The sequence below is a fragment of the Xiphophorus maculatus genome, chromosome 8 (genome assembly GCF_002775205.1).
Source record: "Xiphophorus maculatus strain JP 163 A chromosome 8, X_maculatus-5.0-male, whole genome shotgun sequence".
NCBI classification, from domain to species: Eukaryota; Metazoa; Chordata; class Actinopteri; order Cyprinodontiformes; family Poeciliidae; genus Xiphophorus; species Xiphophorus maculatus.
This window is the reverse complement of record NC_036450.1, coordinates 16,150,578-16,171,108: the sequence shown is the minus strand read 5'-3', so window position 1 is coordinate 16,171,108 and position 20,531 is coordinate 16,150,578. Positions and strand designations below refer to the sequence as shown.

General features: G+C 36.0%; 1 protein-coding gene across 1 annotated transcript; it reads left to right on the top strand.

The window, feature by feature from the left end:
* Positions 1-363: 363 nt before the first annotated feature.
* On the top strand, positions 364-1,779 carry LOC102226792 (myosin light chain 4-like). Its single transcript, XM_005813402.2, has one exon. It carries the CDS (start codon positions 463-465, stop codon positions 1,069-1,071), a length of 609 nt encoding a protein of 202 aa, XP_005813459.1. The 5' UTR covers positions 364-462; the 3' UTR covers positions 1,072-1,779.
* The last annotated feature ends 18,752 nt before the right edge of the window (positions 1,780-20,531 follow it).

Genomic DNA, 20,531 nt, shown 5'->3' with positions numbered 1-20,531 from the left:
CCTTTTTTTTGTTTTCCATACTAATTATATAATGAACAATCTTCTACAACAGGTTAATTTAAATGATTAAGAAAGCATAGAACATTTCAATATTTAACTGTGAAGGTATTTTCATACTTTGGATTGATCACTGGCTTCACACTAATCCCTTTGTCCATCAGGGAAGGAGAACCCTTCCAGACTAATGTAACTGTACCCCCCACTAATGACAGCAAATAGCCCTGTCGGCTAGATGACAGCAGCTGAGAACAATACTTAATGCTGACATCACTTTACATCTATTTTAGGTTTCTTCCTTTTATAGTGAGGTGTTTCAAATTGCTAGGCTGCTCCCCAGACAAAGCACATATAAAACATGAAAAGAGGAGGTTCCCTCTGTGCTTGAGAGTCATTTCAGCTCTGCTCAGCCTCTTGTTCATTTCTCTCCAAGTCCCAGCTCTAACACCTAAATTTTTTTTAAGCATGCCACCCAAGAAGATTGAACCAAAGAAACCTGAGCCCAAGAAGCCAGAACCGAAGAAAGATGCAGCTCCAGCTGCTAAACCAGCTCCTCCTCCGGAGCCACTACCTGAACCACCCAAGGAGCCTGACTTTGATCCAAAGAGTGTTGCTATCGAGTTCTCAACTGATCAGATTGAAGAGTTCAAGGAGGCATTTACCTTGTTTGACCGCACACCAACTGGGGAAATGAAGATCACGTATGCCCAGTGTGGGGATGTGATGCGAGCTCTGGGCCAGAACCCGACCAACTCTGATGTACTGAAAGTCCTTGGGAAGCCACGGCCAGAAGACATGAACATTAAAATGCTGGACTTTGAGACTTTCCTGCCAATGCTTCAACACATTTCCCGTGCAAAGGATCAAGGCAACTTTGAGGATTTTGTGGAAGGGCTCAGGGTTTTTGACAAAGAAGGCAACGGCACCATTATGGGAGCAGAGCTTCGTCATGTGCTCGCAACGCTTGGCGAGAGGATGACAGAAGATGAAGTGGACAGACTGATGGCTGGGCAGGAGGATGCCAATGGGTGTATCAACTATACCTCATTTGTAAAGCACATCCTCTCTGGTTAACGAGGACATTCAACCAAAACAGACAAACCTTCTTGTTTTTGTCACTTATTGGATCATTGTATATTTAGAGGTGAGATTGATCTGAAAGCAGTGAAAATATGTTGAGGCTGTTATACTCAGAAGTTACTTTTGAGCAGAAAATGAAATTGTAAGTTGTTCTTTTGAATAAACGTTTTTAATAAAAATGTCAATAATTTACCATTGGCAATGAAGATACATTGATTAATAAAGAAAACATGATTACTACATGCATTAAAAGTGACTTTTCAATATACTAAACATTTAATTTAGAAGAAAGAAGGACTACACATGAAAATGCACATTTATGTACACACCTTGACAAATGGTTATAACGTAATCTGGGAAAGCAGAAAGGGAAAATAAATATTTGGTTCCATCTTTAAAAGGAGAAAACTTTTTTTTTCTCAGTTCTGCTTCAAAAGAACAGAGTTTCAATAAGCTTGCTTTTGTGCAGCAGCTGCTTTGAATCAGCATATATATATTTCACTTACACACACATGCACACACACAGAAGAGCAAGACAGGTGCACCAAGGACAGACCTCCTCACATTATTTGCAGAGCTGGCAGAACAATTTGCAATGCCTTTGTAAAGTAAATAAAGGTTCATATAAAGCGAAAAATGTATGAATATAACATGACTTGACTATTTCAAGTCTTACTTTGCAATAAAAAGTACAACAAAGGATGTTTATAAATCTTGCCCTTCATGTAGTTGGATTACTAAATGTGTAAATTATGAGTACTTCATTATATATATTTTTTTATAATTTATGATTATTTATACATTTTAACTTTGTAGAGTTTATAAGAATAAACTTCAATACATAGCATGAATTCATTTTCATGATTGCAAACACTATCTGTCAAAAAATATATAAATAAAACAATAATGATTTGTCATTATTTTGCTATCAGTGGACTTGTGGCTGGAAAAATGATACCTGATGTTATTATTACCACCTATTTAAAGGTAACATAGTTCATCTAAGCTGATGGAATACATGGCAAACAAAAGAAAAATAATCTAAGGGTTTTTGTTTTTTTTATTGAGTGACTTTACCTCATTCCTTTTCATTTGATTACCTAACATTTTTCTCTGTGCAGCTGATCTGCACCAAATCTGTACAGGACCACAGTACAAAAAATAAATCAATCAGTAATTTACTGGTAGCAGCTTGAATGTGAGATGCTCTTCAGATTTATTCTCTGTTTTTGCGTAATTGTAAAAGGAGTAGAAAGAAGCAGCTTAACAAGCAGAATTGGCACTTACTCTTTGCAGCTGTCAAGTGGATGCAAAAGAGGTTTTAAGTAGGCCGGGCATCCAACTCCATAACCAGTTGAGCACTAGCCAGAAATTTAGACCCATCGAGATTAATCAGCAGCTGTTAGCTTTAAACTTCTTTGTCAAATATGTAGAGCTCCTGTCTGGAAGGCCACAAAAGCTTGTGCTTTACGGTTTAAATGCTAGCAATGGAGAGAATGGACAGATGGACACAACATTGTAAACATTAGCAAGGCTTTTATTGCGTAGGTATCTCACACTGTTGGGGTTATGGACTGCAGTATATTAAAATGTCAGCTGAACAAACTGCTCTAGGGCTGGATCAGCTCAAATGGCAGCATAGAATACAATGGTACACACAAACACATAAACAGATATAATCACCAAGCTTAATTTAGCCTAAGCTACAGTGCATAATTGTAAGATTTTCAGGTTTTTACTAAAGGCTTCATGCAGCGATCCAAAAACAAAGGGCTCTTTAACTGTAATTTACTTCCAGCTATCAAATTATGTAATGGCTGTCTTATGTTTTTGTGTATCTGGCAAAATGGCGCGCATTCATTAGGGAAATGTTTTTTTAATTGAAATAGATAACCCGTAAAAGACAAACAACAAAACAAAACAAAAAGACACTGATGAGGTATTCAATGTCATTTAAGCATCCATTACAAAGTCAAAATTGTGAGATGTTCACGTGTTTTATTCCCTTGAAATATTCTGAAAACAGACATGTTTTTGGTAATGTCATGGCCAGTTTAACGCTCTTTTGCACGTTGGTTTCAAATTACCATAAAAGTAATGACAATGATAAATGGCAACCTAGATTATAAAACAACTGGGGAGGGAGGTATGCCAAAGTCAAGATCAGCCAGCATTAGTCATTGGCAGCTTTCCTTCTTACACAGGAAGGAACTAAATCTGCCTCAATTAGAAAAATAAGGACTCATTTTATTTGCCAAAAGACTGACTGTTACTTCACTTATAAGACATTTGAAGACTGATACTGTGTCAGCAAAAATTATTTGATAATAAAAGAAATTAATTAATTTGACTGGTAATTTTTGCATAGGTGCAGTATATATGAAGGGATTGCTCAGACTCCTTCATGGGTAAAATATCCTCAATGCTGTTTTCATTATCGTTCATTACACACGTCATGCCCAGCAATCAATATTCTCTCACCTTCTGCAGCATATCAACTGGATTAAAAGCAGTTCTAAGGGCAGTATTGCGGAGTGTGTGTACTTGCAATCTTGAGACAAATGAGTCTGCTCTATTGAGAAATAAGCACGGGTTTTAATTAAGGAGCTAATTGTGAAGTTCACATACAAACATTTTTTTTCAGAGGAGTCATTTAATTGTAGCTTATGAAACATCCTTCCGTCCAGACAGTTATGTGTTTTCTGGTTATGTAAACTGTGTGACTGTATTTCCTCCAGGAAAGAGAAGGTAGATGCTGCTCTTGAAATGAACTAGAGATGCTTTTTTGAGGTAAAATTTCTCATGAGCTTTGTTCACACTCAAAGACATCAATGTGGTTTCAAAGCTGAAACACTGTGAAAAAGATCATGTTTTTTTATTTTTTACAGAGCTGTTATAATTCCCTCTCATCTTCATCTTCAGCTACTGCATGACCTTGAATATTTTTTCATTTAAGCAAGAAAACAAGAGTTGCATAGAAAATGTTCTGTTGTCAACTGTAGTATGCAGGGAGTAGCTTTGCAGTAGTTTTGAGAAAAAACAAAAAAATAATTTATGTTCTATAGCTGGTCCTATGAACAAATTGTGGCTAAACGACAGATCACTAAAACTATGTTACAACTATGTTTCTCTATTTGTGGTTACAAAGTCTGTGCTAGTTTAAAGCACACATACTGTCTTGACAAACTGAACCTTAGTGGCTTTTTTATAGCTATTTAAGGGTACATTTATATGGTGCATTTCATATAAAACTCATCCGTGTAATGTGATTTAAAAAAATAGATATTTTCAACTAAAACAAAGAATGTTTATCCAAAAGCAACAAATGGACACTGTAAAAACAAGAATAAAATTGATATATCAAAAATAAGAGAAGTTAAAGACTTTTTATGGACTAGTAGACTAACACTAGCCTGGTAAAACTAGCCCCTTGTCCTACACTATTTTCTTCATACAGAGGGCTCTTGTTAATTGAAGAACGAATGCTTCCTATTTTTAATCTTACGTAATTGCTAATGTATGCCCATGAGATATGTAATGTGCCTGTTTGAAGCTATGATGCTTACCAGAAATTACCTGCACTCTGAACAACCACATTTTACTGCAAAGAGAGAAGTCCCGATGCGAATGAGGTGGCTGTTAATGTTAATTCAATATTTGGAATTGCGGCCGATGCGGACGGAATAGCTTTGCTCACTGCCATTGCTAAAAATTCAGGCAAACTACAATTTTAAGGCAGCACGGAAAATCAACATCATTGTTCACAATTTTTCCATCGGTTCGCTGATCAGCCTGGTAGGAAAACCACCAGGGGAATCGAAGAGAAAGCCCCGACTGTGCTGTAAGCAGGATTTTTTTCCAAGCTGAGTTGTACGGCAAGGCGATGGCAAGGATAGACCAATACTAACCACCTTCTAAAGTTTCTTTCTACAGCCTGAGACATCTACTTGGGATTTGTCTCACTCAAGATCCTCTGGGCTTTTGGTGCCGAGCAGTGGTCCTAATATTTACCGATCACAAACCACCCCACCTTAAATTCATTATAAGAAAAATATATTTTTTATAGTACGCATTAATGATCAAGTAGATAAGTTTCACCATTCCTTGTGTATGTGAAAAAAAATGCCTAAGATATACTTTTTTTTCTCTGTATACTTCTGGTTTCAACTGGACTTGTGCAGGGTTTTTTTTTAAAGGAAAGAGTTCCTTATTTGACAAGATATTTAGTTGTTAAAAAAAAACATCAAGCAAGTTATTGCAGCACAGGTTGCTCAACTGCCAAGAAGTAATTTGGCAGATTACCTGTAAGAAAAGGGCATCTTTGAAATTAAGAATAAAAAGTCATTTGGTGATAGCTGTAATTGGATTGAAGCCATTGGGGACTGCACAAACAATTCCTTCATATCTTTTAAGTTTGTTATGTTGAATTGCATCTCTCACTTCAATTGTGTCTCTTTGAAAACTCAGTCTTCATTTTTGCCTTGGCTGGTCATCCACTTTTCAGTGATTGTATTCAGTTCCAGTACAAACAATATGACTACATCTCTTCACACTGCACAACGGTATGTTACAACCCAGAATGCAGATCTACAATAAAGAAGAAGAAGGAAAGCCCAAAAGTGAGGAGATGCTGCTCAACAAAAACATAAGCACATCCTTAGAATTTTGTGCAGAGAACCTTCAACTTTAACATCACTACAGTTAACGACATTTATTTATTTATTTTTCTCCTCTCCAGGGGGTCTTTTGTGTCTAGTGTCCCTTATATGAAAGTAGGCTGACAGGAAAGGGGAAAGACATGCGGCAAATGTCGCCGGGTCCGGGAATCGAACCCGCGACGGCCGCGTCGAGGACTCAAGGCCTAAAAACGTGGGTGGAGCTATCCCCTACGCCACCACAGCACGCCCCATTAATGACATTTACAAAGCGGTTGTTCTGTGTTTATTAACATATTGACGTGTGTTAATGTGAGAGACATGAGTGAATCCTTTATAAAATATGCAAGCAGAAATGCTTGTGGAGAAAAGACATTTATTTTTCGGTGGCTTTGAAGACATCTGAAATTATAATTTCCATTGTTCAAATCTCTACCTGTCTTTTTTAGTGACACATCTACTTTCAAGTAAGCAACATTTAATTACCATGGAAATATATTATATTGCTTGTACTAAATCCAGGTTGCTGATATACTTTCTTGAGCAGTATTCTAGTGAGTGACTTGTGAGAGGTTCAGGTGAATTTTTGTTCACTCGTGCTGCTGGCTCAACAGTGAGGCCCAACATCCTCATTATGAGTGACATGAATTTGTGCCACCATGTGATACCTGATCTGGATTTGGTTGTGAAGACATTTAGGAGAATTTTGTTTCGGATTATTTTTAAAAAATGTATAAAGAAGTGCTGCGTTAATGAAGCCTTAATGAAAAATTATTACTAAAGATTATCTGAACACATATTGTAATTGATTGTATAATATACAGTAATTTTACTGAAAATTACTGTATATTATGATGGCGTATGACAATTGCACAACATGAGGAGGAGAAAAATGCATTCTTTATTCTTATGTTGTATTTTAAGACAGAAGCTTGTATAAAGAAGTATTTGGTTTTTCCTGTTTTCTTTATGTCATCTCAGAAAAAATTAACAGCAGACACAGCAGTACACTTAAAACTTTCATGGTAAACTTAAATGGTAGTGGAAGTTGTGGAAGTTATTGTTGTTCCCTGTTTACAACTTGGGAAAATAAGTAAATTCAAAACATTGTCTCCTCAACAACATATATGTAATGGAAGACTAAAAGACTGCTCTATGTTATCTTTGAAAAATCCTTCATTTGATATTTCTATTTCAGGGTGGCCTATAAATAAAAATGTTTCTTAATGAGGTCAAAGTTTTTATGAGGGTTCCATGGCTGCCTATATGGAAGGTGAGCCCTGGCTTAGATCTCAAGGGATGTCTCCTTTGACTTATTCAGTTCCACGTAGTTATTATTTTTCATAGTCTGTCCTACTTGACAAGGTGAGAAGTTGTTATGCTAAAAATTAAGATTTCCCTTATTCTGCAATAGCAAGTTGAGGCACAGATTTATAGTAAAAAAAAATCAAATCATAATTCATTATGATGGGAGAAAAAAAATCAAACAAAATCTTAACACAAATTAATAATAATTTTAAAAAAATTAGCAAGAATTATAACTTAGCAATAAATAAAGTGGGATTCATCATGTTTATAAAGTACACCGATCAACACACCCTCCCAATGGAAAATATGTTTACATCATCTACAATTAACATCCATGTCAATTACAGAGAATTAAGTAATTTGGATATGTCTTGTTGACGTCTTATATGTTCCAGGGCACACTAAATGAGGATCTGTGTCCTAAGGTCTAATCTCAGCTCACTTCTGCACACTATTTATTTATTTATTTTTTAGCTGTAATAGAGAAACCATATTAGAAATTACAGAAAGAGCCTCTGGCCAAAACATCTGAGTGGTACAACGCTGAAACACTTTCTTATGTTTCTCATTAAATATGGCAGATTTACTTACCTTCAAGTCTGCCTTAATTTTTTTTGGTGAGCTTGACAGCCTACTCACTTTCTCATTTGCTCCCTTTGCTTCACAGGTGCAGATTTAGTAGTCAGGAAAAGTTTACATTTAATTCTACTGCACCACAAAACATATCAACAGAACACCCAAAATCTCTGTATGAACAATAAAATGTAACGGTGTCAAAAATAAAATTATATAAATAAAAATTTTCCTCTAACCCTTAAAAATGTCAGGTAATTTAAGAGGATTTAGAAAGAAATACAAAAAAACTTGTTTCAGGGAAGAATCCTAATTAATCCACCAAAGTAGTGCTATTACGTTAAGTAGGATGTTAATTTCACTATCCAATGTTCCTTAACAACATCACTGCTTTGAATCTCTTTCAAAAATACACTAAACATTAGCATCAGTTCCAGCCATGGCAAATTCTAAAAATACTGGTATGTAATTTTTAATAAAATACATCGTGTCCGCTTTGAACAAATTTGACCAATGAAAAAGTACAATAATTACAATATAAAAACAAATGTTATGTTAGGCTTGGCATTATTATGCAATATGAAGCCTAGGTGTAAATTCAAACTGGAAGACTCTATTCATCTCACCTGCCCAACCAAAGATGTCTTCATGTGCCTCGATTCCAACCTAGCGGTGATGGTCTCCTCCTCCAATCATCAAGCGTCGCTCCCTTGATAAGATCCAGCTGTTCATCGGCTTCCACTCGTTGGCTGAGCTTCAACCTTCCTCCACCCCTCCTCTGCCTTCAGCTTGTGGTTTCTTCAATATCCTTTCAATCTTCACCATCCTCTCCACCACCAGTGTCCAGGCCCAAGGGGGGAAGATATCTCTAATCTTCATACACAGCGGCTCATTCTCTCTGACAGCGGTTACCAGCGCAACGTCTTCCTCCTGGGTCCGAGCGCCAAAGACTTTCATTTGTCAATTAAACTTTCTAATACCACTCTCTCTCTGTATATGAGTCTCTCCAGGTTGAAATAGATTTATGTACATGTATTTGCAGGTTAGAAACCTCAAAAATAACAACAATGCACCTTCACTTAAAATGACAAAGATTGCACCCCCTTTGGTCCACAAAATGCAGTACAATGAGGACTTTGAAAAACATCTCCCAATACTCTGTTCATGCATCTGTCAAGATTTTGCAGATAAGAGGTAAACTCAGTAAGAACTGTTGAGACCCAGGAAGTTATACTTTAAAAATGCACTCTTCTACATGCAAAGGTGGCTTTCCCTAGTTCTCAAGGAATAAATTGGAGACCCTTACGCTACATAAATACATTGTCAATATGAGTTAGAAGTGGTTTACTGAAAAATCATCAGTGCAACATCATTGGTACGATAGGTGGAGCAAAATCTCTATACTAATGTAAACTACTCAATACTCATTAAATGTAGAGTGTTTATTTGACTGTACTTAATAAGATCAAATGTAACATTTATGAGGCATTAATGTTTGTCACAGCATTATTGAGAGTTTTTGCAGAGAAATGTGTTATCTAATGAAATAATGGTCCCCAGTAATATAAAATAATTACAGAATTAGTGAGGATATTTGCTGTCAAATTAAAGCAGAATGTGATGTCAGTTATCACTTCATTGTTTCATCATTGATCGGAACTAACCCTGTGCCATTAAATAAGATAAACAGACAGAAGATTAATTTGACGTTGCAAAGTTCTACATTACAATTTCACAAAAATACAACAGAAACTCAAACAAGGTGACAACAATTGGGCATGCAATTTGAATTGGGTTATGCAATTCACAAGAGACATAATAATTTTATATAATGAGTTTTACCTGTGTAAAGAGACATTTGTTGTAATTCACTGTGAGACGTGCTTCTTAAACTATTACACAAATCTCAGTACATTCTACCTGATTTTTTGTTAGCATTTTGCGGCAAACTTTGCTGTGCTTTTTTCCTGTGCCATCCCATAAATAACTTAAGAATAAATATATCCACCAATGGACTCATTAGGTGTAAATGTTGTTGAACAACATAAGAACATAACCTAAAAACCATGAAGCAGATGATTCTCACTATGCTTTCCTTATGAGTGGGATTTCAGCACAGCATCAAAACCCAGAGTCTCTGACTTCCTGCTGTTTGTGGCGCTCCACCCAATTATTGAACATGCTGTAATAAGTGTTATTATGTATTCTAGTTTGTTCCTGTTAGCGATTTGAGCAAAAAGGGTCAAATAACATCTGTAAGTTTAAATACAAATGACATAAGTATGCTAGATAGATAATTGCATTGCTATTAATATCCTAAATCCAACTAAATTACTAAATTAATAAATGTGCATTCTGTATTTTTTGTGTACAGCAGGTGTAAAAGTTTTAAATTGCCACATTGTTAATATATAATCATAAGAGAAGTAATTTGTTCACCATCAATGCATTCTTCTTGCCTGGAGGTACTATGGGCTTAACAACTCTCTACCCACTGGTTTCTATTCAGGCAATATGAGTTTACATCCACCTGTGTAAAACAGAGGAATGACAGTCAATTTTACCTGACCTTGCTGGTAAATTAAGGCTTCCTGAGTTATCTGGATAACCTTGGCTTTTGGCGTTTCTTGTCAATTGCAGACCCCAAATATATTTTAATTAGCTGCACTATAGATGTCACTGTCCTTCAGAAGGTGACAGAGGCAAAAGAAAAACCATTAAGGTTGTTTTTTGTTGTTGTTTTTTTTTAAATATAAGTGGAATTTTTTTAGCTCCATTTGTCAGTCTGTCCGACCACGTTGATAATTCACCAACCGCCCTGACAGGTGAGATCAGCTGCAAAGACACAAGTGGTCAGACAATCAATTTGTAAACAAAGCCAAACATTTTGTGTGGTAACACACAGAAGAGTAGACACACTCTTGCACACGTATGCACTGATTTGACAGCTCTGACAACCAACCTGACACCTATTAGAGAAGGAAAAATACTGCAATGCAGGTTTGTGAATGCATAGATGATATTTTCTCTGGTTTTCCTGTGGCTTTACCTTCCCAATTTCAGATCAATATTGTCTATGTTAAGAAGACTTCTACTAAATGAGGAGCTAATGTGACCAAGTTCTCACAACTGTTCCTTGTGCTTATTAAATCAAAAGTTGAATGTGTATTGCAAAGTTAATTTTCCAAAGTAAGATAGTTTAGAAACAGGTAAAATATAATTTATCCAGCAAAGAAAAGTCATGTTTACTACCTTGGCTTGGTTGACAAACAGGTGGATGAATCTACATCAACTTAAACCTGTAATAAAATTTAATATATTGACTTATATGCATGTTAACCCAATGCTCAACATCACTCCTCTCTCTGACCATGCTGCCAGTGAAATTCTAAAAGAACAGTGTAGTGTTGTGTTGTTCATGAACGATGAGTTCAAATGAACGAACTGCAGCAAACCATTTCATTAACTGATTTGTTCATTTCTCAGTTCAGAGTCTGTGACTCATTAAAGTATAGTAAAGATTCACCCAGTGAGAGGCACAATGCCACTACTACAGAGTAGCTGTACTGTCAATCGGGACGTGCGTCATTCATACTAATATTATTTTTCAAGGCAGAAAGGTTATCGTCACTGTCGTTCTTGTCTTAAAGAAGGAACAAACCCTTTCACACTCAATAGTGTTTTGTGAATCAGGACGTGATCCATTCACACTGTACCACAGCCCATATTTTAATGTACTGATCCTAGAAATTTAGTACACTCAAAGGAAATGGTGTTCGCATCACACAAACATTAAAGTGTTTAATTTATATGATGAAAGAACAGTGCTTAAACAGAATCAAGGTTTTATTGAAGATTAACACGGTGGTGGTTTAACTCCCATATGACCAATGTTAGATAGAGACAACCTCAATTTATTTTTATTTTATGGTTATGGAGTTATCAAAACCATGAAATGAGTGAGTGCTTTTGTTCAGTTTTATTATTTATTTTTGACAGTGCATTAATAGGTTAAAGAGCAGAGAAATGATAAACCTTATGCCAAATCCTGTCTTTGCTGATTTGATACTAATAAGAGTGTCAAAAGTGAAACTCTTACGTACTTAGTCTAATTGAACCACATTTACGTATTTTCAGTTTTTTATTCTGTTCACAAAGGCATTAATAAATGTGAAGGAGAACAGCTATATTGGAAATTCAGTCGTTATAAAATGCAGGTCACATAAGCAATGACAAGAGAATAAAATGGATGTCTGCTATTGGATAATCCATTTAAGCTAATTTATTAAACACCTATACAAATTTATTTAAACTGTCTTTCAGGCAAAATAGGATAAATGAACAAGCTGAATCAAGTTTGTTTCAAAATATTTAAGTGGTGAACTATGAACACGAGTCAATTCATTTAGATCATGTTCTTGTTAAGAACGAACAGCTACAACACTGTCAGTCGTACCTTGACATATTTAACTAGCTCCCTATTACTTTCCCATTATCAGCTGCCACCCTGTGGCATTTTCACAAAAACCTTTGCTTCTGTGAGAATAGCATGATGGCTCTCAATTGATAGCATGGTAAAAAGGTCACACATCCAAATAAATGCCAACAGTGCCAAAGTATTTACCCATATATAAACACTCCAGCTAAACAGCAGCCTTGTGCACACACAGGGAGATCCCGGTTTGGCTGAAAAGACTTGACGTAGTGTGAGCCTGGCCTTTAATTAAACAGTGCAGGATTGATTTTTCTTTTTTTTCCTTTTTGGCCACAGTTGAATGGATCTGTGGAAGAAACTTTCTTTAATTATGACTTGGCATTGTGTCCAATAAGATTAGATGGCTTTCAGAGGGTAATTAAGAGTAGTACTCTCACTGCAAAACCTTTGTTAAAAAATAAATGATCACTCCTCCTTTCTGCAGTGATATGTCAACAGCTACAAGCTTCCAGAAAGGTATTTTACTGACTTTATTGTCATTTAGCCTTATGATTTTCAGAGAGAATTGAGTATATTAACTTTTGTCTTCAGTTGAGTTTGCATGGTTTTTATTTAGTTTTATTTATGTCATTTTTTTCTGAGGTCACAGGGATGTTCATCAAAGTCGATTTCTGCTAAGCACAACAGCAGACGAATTGGAACAACACCTGAACATATATTAAGCTTTCTTTTTCAAAGATTCCATAGTGTATGTCAAAAATTGAAGACATAAACTACCACATTTATTTAACTTTACTGCTTCAAGCTTATGCAATATGGTATGTACTTAGTTTTTAGTTTGGCTTCGTATTTGCTAACTCAGTGATAAAGCAAATGTTATTGTATGTTGTTAATCTGAAATCTATATTTTTTCCTATTGTGTGGAACCTGTATCTATATTTGCTTTGGGTCCTATGCAACCCCCAACATGTACAATGCTGATGAAAAATTTTATGTAGATTTAGGCAAGCATTATGTTGGTGATTTATTAAATGTGAGGAAAAATTAGCTAAAATAAACTCTAAGATAGAAAGAAAGAAAAATGTACACATGTATCTTAACAGCACATGGCTCAGATAAAACTAAAAGACTGACCATTAAACTCTGTATGATATCTCTATCTGTTTAGAGGATACATGAAATAGTCATCAGCCTGTCTCTGGATCTATTTCCTGACTCTTTTCTTTATCCCTCTATTTTCTCTTCAGCTACTTTTGTTGCAAATCTGTCCTCCCTTTGCTCTCCAGCCTCCTTGCTGCCTCTAATGCCTCCCTCTCATGCTCTTCTCGCTCCAGTGGTCTGTTTTTCCTCCACTTCAGTCCATATCCTGAAGCTAAAGCAGCCGATCTGGCTCCCTGTGCTTCTAACCGGTGTGTTCTCCTCTTCACATACTACCCGTCTTTTGCCCCATGCTTGCTCTTGAGGAGAAACCGCTGCTGCGTCCTTGGGAGTTGTGCGGAGCCTGAGGATTAATGTGATGTTTAGGTCTAAGCATATCGTCCATCATCCTGTACTACTTCCAGGATGCTGCAGCAGGATCTCTTCCCTCATTTGCTGGAGAATCTCTGTGAGTGCTTTACCTTTTGCAATAAAAATGCATTTAGTTGAGTTAAACTCCTGTAAAATTGTCGTTGTTGTCTTTAATTTTGCTACATGTATTTTCGCTTGTCTATCTTAACTGGGATTATAATATTCTATCTATCTATCTATCTATCTATCTATCTATCTATCTATCTATCTATCTATCTATCTATCTATCTATCTATCTATCTATCTATCTATCTATCTATCTATCTATCTATCTATCTATCTATCTATCTATCTATCTATCCGTCCGTCCGTCCGTCCGTCCGTCCGTCCGTCCGTCCGTCCGTCCGTCCGTCCGTCCGTCCGTCCGTCCGTCCGTCCGTCATTTGTAATGTTCTTAAAACTGGAAGATTTGATCAAAATATATTTGTTTTTGCTTTAATTATATTAGTTGTTTAGTCACAATCCCCGGTGTGAGAGTGCTATATATGTCTGATGTAATTTCATTTCATTATAGTTCTGAAGTGGCAGCCCCATATTGTGATGCACTTCATAAAATAGATGGCATCATGAAAAGACATCATCCTGGAAGTTAAAGTTTGGGCACAGATGGGTCTTTCAAATGAACAACGACCCTAAGTGCATAGCCAAAGTGGTTAAAAGTGGTTTAACAACAACAAAGTCAATGTTTGGCATGGACATTACAAAACCCTAATCTTAAACCAATAAGGAATTTGGGACCAGACCTGAAAAGGCATGGCAGAAAACAGATGTAAATTTCTTATTTTAAGGAGAAGTAAATCTCTAACATATTATTTATTGTAGTAAATTATTGTAAATTTGATCATTTTAACTGAACTAAAAAAAAGTTTGGAGTTATTTATCTTCAGACTTATTTTCTATTGATATATGTAAACTTCTGGTTTCACCTGTGTATCATTGTTTGCTTATTATTTTTTATTTTACAAGATGGAACTATTAGAGAGTAGATAAGTGTGAGTAAAGCTGTATTTATAGGCTATATTTTAAACATTTCTTTTTTTCTTCAGCCCAGGTAAAAAAAAAGCCCACAATAGATAACCAATATTCCACCTAATTTTCTTTTTAAAACTCACTTAGAGATGATATTTTCACCCTGAAAAAGGAATAGCTCACATGAATATTTAAAACTCCATAATTAAAATGACATTTATTCCTGCCAGGGGGTCATGTAAACATCTCACCAAGCTTTAAATGCTTTAAATGCTTTAAATGCATGTTGCCCTTGCCTCTACCGCTGATGTAACAGATAAATGTTAAGCTTTTATTGGTTTAGTGTCTGTATGGCAAGGTTCTGACATTATTTTCATCCAATTCATTTCATATCCATATTATTTTTTAAGCAGGAGCACCCACCATTCATTGTATTGTGTTAATTTCCTAAATTACCAATTTGTTCCAAATTGTGGTGATAAAGCCATCATTTGTCAATTCTTTGATGAAAACTAAAAGACATTGAACATCTCATTAGGAATTTACCATGACTGGTTTCCCCTTGATTTGCTTGTGATTGTTGGGGTTTTGGGTTGCTGTGCTTCTGTGGTGGCAGGTTGCCACCAGGGGGTGGAACTGAACAGGGTGTGCCTGCACATTCAATTCATCAGTCATTAGCAGGAGGGTAAGAGGAGCCGGCTGCCAGTCATTTATTGCCTGAGTATAAACATTAGCAACACCTTTCGCTCTCTAATTTTCTTTTATTATTTTCCATGTTCTCCAAGCTTGCTCTAATATTTGTCCCTTGTGTTTTCCCTGAAGGTTACCTTCAAGGTACAAGGAAGTTTTCTACCATGTTGCTTCCTAGATTCATTGTTCAATTCGCTTCAGCTCAATCAGCCTTTGTATTAAAACAACCATGACCAGCACTCCCAGGGCTCTTTTTCACCATCATCCTCCAAACCTAACCTGTCAGCCCTCCAACACTCTCCACTTTCTAAGTCTTTCCAAGTACCTCCTGCTCCAAGCCTTTGTGGTGGCTTAAACATGTGGTGTTTAAGCCACCACATAAGCTAACACCCAGACTCAACTCACTCCTCCCAGGCCTTCATCATCCTTAACTACCAAAAGTCAACTGCAAACAGTATCCCCATCTCTTATTCTGCCCTGCTCACATTCTCAGTCTCTCCCTCATATTGTTTCAGCAATAAGCTCCAAGAACCTCCCAGACCAACATCACCTCATTACTCACTGTTCTCAAAAAAAAATGTTTAACTTTTGCTCTTTTCTGCTGAAATTCATCTTGCATGTGGCTCAAAAGCTTATCTAAACCACGACAGTGATAAACTGGACAAAAGTGAATAAAAACTTATTTTAAAACTTTGTTTTATTTATCCTCGTCTGCCTGCAGTACAGTTAAGCGTGGGGAGTTGTATCACAAGGTATTCACTGATGATTCACAATACAAATTCTGTTGGTCTATCTGGTTGTCTATTTAGTGACCTGATGGATCCAGGTGAAATGGTAAAGATGAACAAGTTTGCATTGTAAGAAAGTATGAAGAGCTTACTCATAGTAGACACCCGTGTTACTTATCATTTTAAAACTCTGCCATCAAAACTTATTTGAGCCGCAACATAATTGTCATTGGATTGTCTTTGGGTCACACAAACGCATTCATCCATGTTTAAAGTTGTTTATCCTGCTGAAGTTCAAAAGGGGCTGAGGTTTTTCTCAGCCTATGCAGGGTGAAACTGGGGACACCAATGGCAGGATGCCATCTGTCACAAGGAAAACGCATGTCGACACTCACTTAAACTGAAATTTGGTAACCAGATTGTTTAACTTCTGTGTCCTTGCACTGTGCAAAGCATCGTAAATACAAACCCATGTTTAATATTAAAAAATGACACAAATGACAGGACTGAGGAAGGTCAACCACACACTCACATTTCAAAAGTAGACATATTTTTGCATTCTTACTAAATTATTTGATCGACTGTTTGTCCTACTACTCTTGTTATTTATGTCCTAAATATGCCCTGTTTTCTACTATGTACCATTTTAATAGTTTAATGTGAGTTTGCTATATTCATCTCTATGAACTCAACTTTTTGATCATTTTACCTTTTGTTAAAAATAGTGCTTTTTTTTATTACTATAGCATATTATTTTTTATTACTAAATTCTAATCTTTGTGACTTCATTTTCCGTTATTAGTTGTCCTTTACAGGAGACTATCTAGCCTTCAGACTGATTCTAGGATTCGTGAGTGCATTCGAAAATGAGAAACCTAAAGTAAAAAAGAATTGTGTGATATTGTGATTTAAAAAAGAAACAAAAAGCATTTCATTTTATATATCAAAAACACTAAGTGGTTTTGAGAAATGTTTATATGGAAACTGAACTGAATTCTTTTCAGTAAAGAAATGCACAACTTTAGAGCTCTTTTTAAAGGATTGAAGGGGGAAAAAAATCCATTTTAGGGTTTAAAACTGGTTGATCGTTTTATCAACCTTAAGAGGTTATTTTTCTTGACACTTTTCTGATCTTTGAGATCACCAGGAGATGTGTACCAATAGAACTGGTGTGCTCAATTAGTCTCACTGTAAAAAAACATTGTTTGAAGGGATGATACCTTGTGAAACCAGTTTTCTATGTGCTAAATAGGAAAAAATAACAACAAAAAAATGTCACTGGAATAAATTAACATATGAAACTGAACACCATAAAAGGGTTAAATAAAAAGGAGAGCATGGTCTTGTAAGGAAGGTTAAATGAAAAATAGAGTGCCACATCTCTTGAGAACAACTTCTTGAGAGATGTCTGTGAAGTGTTGAGAAATGAATGGCATCATACTCTACACTTACAAGTGCATGCATACAAAAATAATTATAGCCATCATTATTATCTTGTGTTCAAAAGAAGACAAAGTCTAGGTGAAGAAGAAAATGCTCAGCGGGAAACAATTCCCTGGAGAACAGCAGTACATTGGTTTGCTTGAATGACTTCTCGTTAGCTGGGTTTTGCATGAAAAGTGTAATACTCACTTGGTAAGTAACAGCGATGGTAAGTAACAATGACTTTCATAATTTTTACTTTTCTCCCACACTGTGCCTCCACTCAAATAAATCCACCTACCTCTTACCTAAGATTGTCACCCTATTTCCACCATACGTCATTTTGATGTGTACCATATTATTTTATTCACACACAACGCACTACCCAGATAATTTCACCAAAAGCATAAAAATAGTAAAAAAAAAAAAAAAGAAAAAGAAAGAAAAAGAATCAGGAAAAGAAAAGCATCAGGATAAAAAATTACTAGAGATTGAAAGTTATTTCGTCTACTATTTTTCAGATTTCTTATTTTGCTTATAAGTTCAGTTAATGCATGATCTAAAAAAATAGATGATGCATTAGCATTATCTATTATTAAACAGATGTATTCAAAATGGCTGAATATGTTTTTTTTACCCGCTAATTTATTAACAGATAATTTATTAACAGATTCAAGGGATTTATTCCATGCAGGAAGGGATGCTACAAAAGAAAATCAGAATAAAAAAGGTGGCTCAGATCCTTATCAATATAAAACCTCAAACATAAACATGTTATAACAACTAAATGGATTTTGCCATTTTGAAGGAATTTGGCTAAAGTGGAATGTTTTACAAGGTGTGACCTATTACAATTGGTTTAAAATTAAGAAATAAAAAAAAAACATACTGATAGTCAAACATGGTAGCTTGACAATCTAGGGTCTGGGCTGTTTAGTTGTTATTAGAACTATGACTCTCTAGCAATGAATCCCGATGAGTCACTTTCTAAACAACTAATTATCCCTCTTTTATGGGACAATGACCCAAAGAACACCAGCAACTAAACTTATCTACATTTGCAAGAAAATAAATATTTTTTAAAGCACTGCACCTGATGTTCCAGTTTTTACCTGTTACTACATTAGAAACTTCCTGACTGACAGCAGCAAGTGAAAATGGAAAAATCTAGATCGAGCTCAAGGTTAACCTCCACAGGTACTCCCCAGGGGTGGGAGCCCTTCCCACTACTCTTCTCCCTGTTCACTAATGACTATACCCCATCCTTTGTCCTCTGTTAAACTACATAACTTCGTCATGTTAGTCACCAGCTAGATACAGAATGGAGATCAGTGCATAAAGGTCAGAGGGCCTACTTACATTGTGCACTTTTAACTACTTGGAGTTATGAAACACCTGGATATGTTGGTGGACTTCTATCACCATTTTAATAGCACAGTGACTTATGTGGAATCCTACAGCATTTTAGGCACAATCATCACAGAAGACCTGAAGTGAACATCACAGAAAATGTCCCTTCTGAAACAAAGCCCAGCAGACACCGCTTTTTCTCCACTAGTGAGGAAGTTTTCCTATTCAGAAGATCCTGGTGCAGTTCTATTCAGCTGTCACTGAGTCTGCTCTGTGTACTTCTATAACTGTATGCTTTGCCTTGGCAACTAAAACTGAATCAGAATGCTGCAACAAACAATCCAGACTGCTCATCTGTGAGCCACTGGCATCCTTTCAGAATCTGTATTTATCATGGACCATGAAAAAGGCTGGCAAATACAATACCCTTCACACGGAGGATTTAGACTATTTGAGCTGCAGCCTTCAGGTAAGGACTTCTGAGCATAAAATAAAATACAGTAATTATTAGTGGCAATTTTGCATTTTGGTTGGTCAGGCTGGTGCATGGATCATGACTCCATATAATCAGCTCACTGACCCAATTAAATGGAAATGATACTGTGTTCATGCATGTACAGAAATTACTATGAGCTGCAGCCTTCAGGTAAGGACTTCTGACTGCTGTGAACATAGAAAAACAGCTGAGCATTAAAACAGCTTTTTCCTACAATCTGTCTATCTCATAGACAATTAACTGACATGTGAGTAAGATACATCACTTGTACTGTCCCATAAATGTACATATTGGCTTATTGTGCACACTATGTATGTGTTAACTATGTTAACTATCCAATAACTAATATCACCTGCCATTTAATTTTTTTTTTTTTTTTTGTAAAAATCAGCATTTTGAAATGTGTGCATTTAAGAGTAGGTATTTATTTAGACTCATTTAATTTAACTATTCAACAATAAATATATAACAGATTTCTTACATCAGAAATCTTACTATGACAGATCTTGTACCTTCCACTGAGCAGCCTGGTATAGTTTTATTTTATTATTGTTCTTGCTTTTTTGTTTTTATTTTGTTATCTGTATTGTGGGATATACTGTATATTCTTACTGGAGGTTTCAGTGACCAATAATAAGTCCAAGCTTGTGCAAGCATGCAATTACAAACCGTTGTTATCCTGAAAACTCTGCCAGCTTTCGAATTACTGGTTTCACTAGCAAATACCCTTCTCTCATGTTTAGGCCACTGTTCCTGCACTCAGGGTCATACTTTGTGATTTTAGAATTTACCCCTCTCAAATGTTTTTTTTCTTTTTTTTTTGCTTTTGAGCTGATGTAAAACAAACATACCAACCATTAGCGTGCCAGCTATGACAGTGACATTACTGACACCTCGTGGGTGCGCACATTCTGCCTTGCTGTGCCAGCTCCTCATAATCACTGGATAACTGTGAGGCCACCACAATGACAGCTAATGCTGGTACTGCACTAGTTTGCGGGGGACAGGACTGAACACAGCGATACTTTTAAATAATCAGCAAAAATAGAAAAAGGTGTCACTCCTCTTTGTCTAGCCAGCCCTGTGCTAGCAGCCACAGGGTGACTAACATTATGCACTGCAACATACTGACTGTAAAAGTGGAACCCCAAAACTATATCTCCTTTTTTAAAAACAAAAAAAATCTGCTTTTGAGTTTGGAGAAGTTATTAAATGAGTACAACTTTGAATTTGTTTGTTTGTTTGTTTGTTTGTTTGTT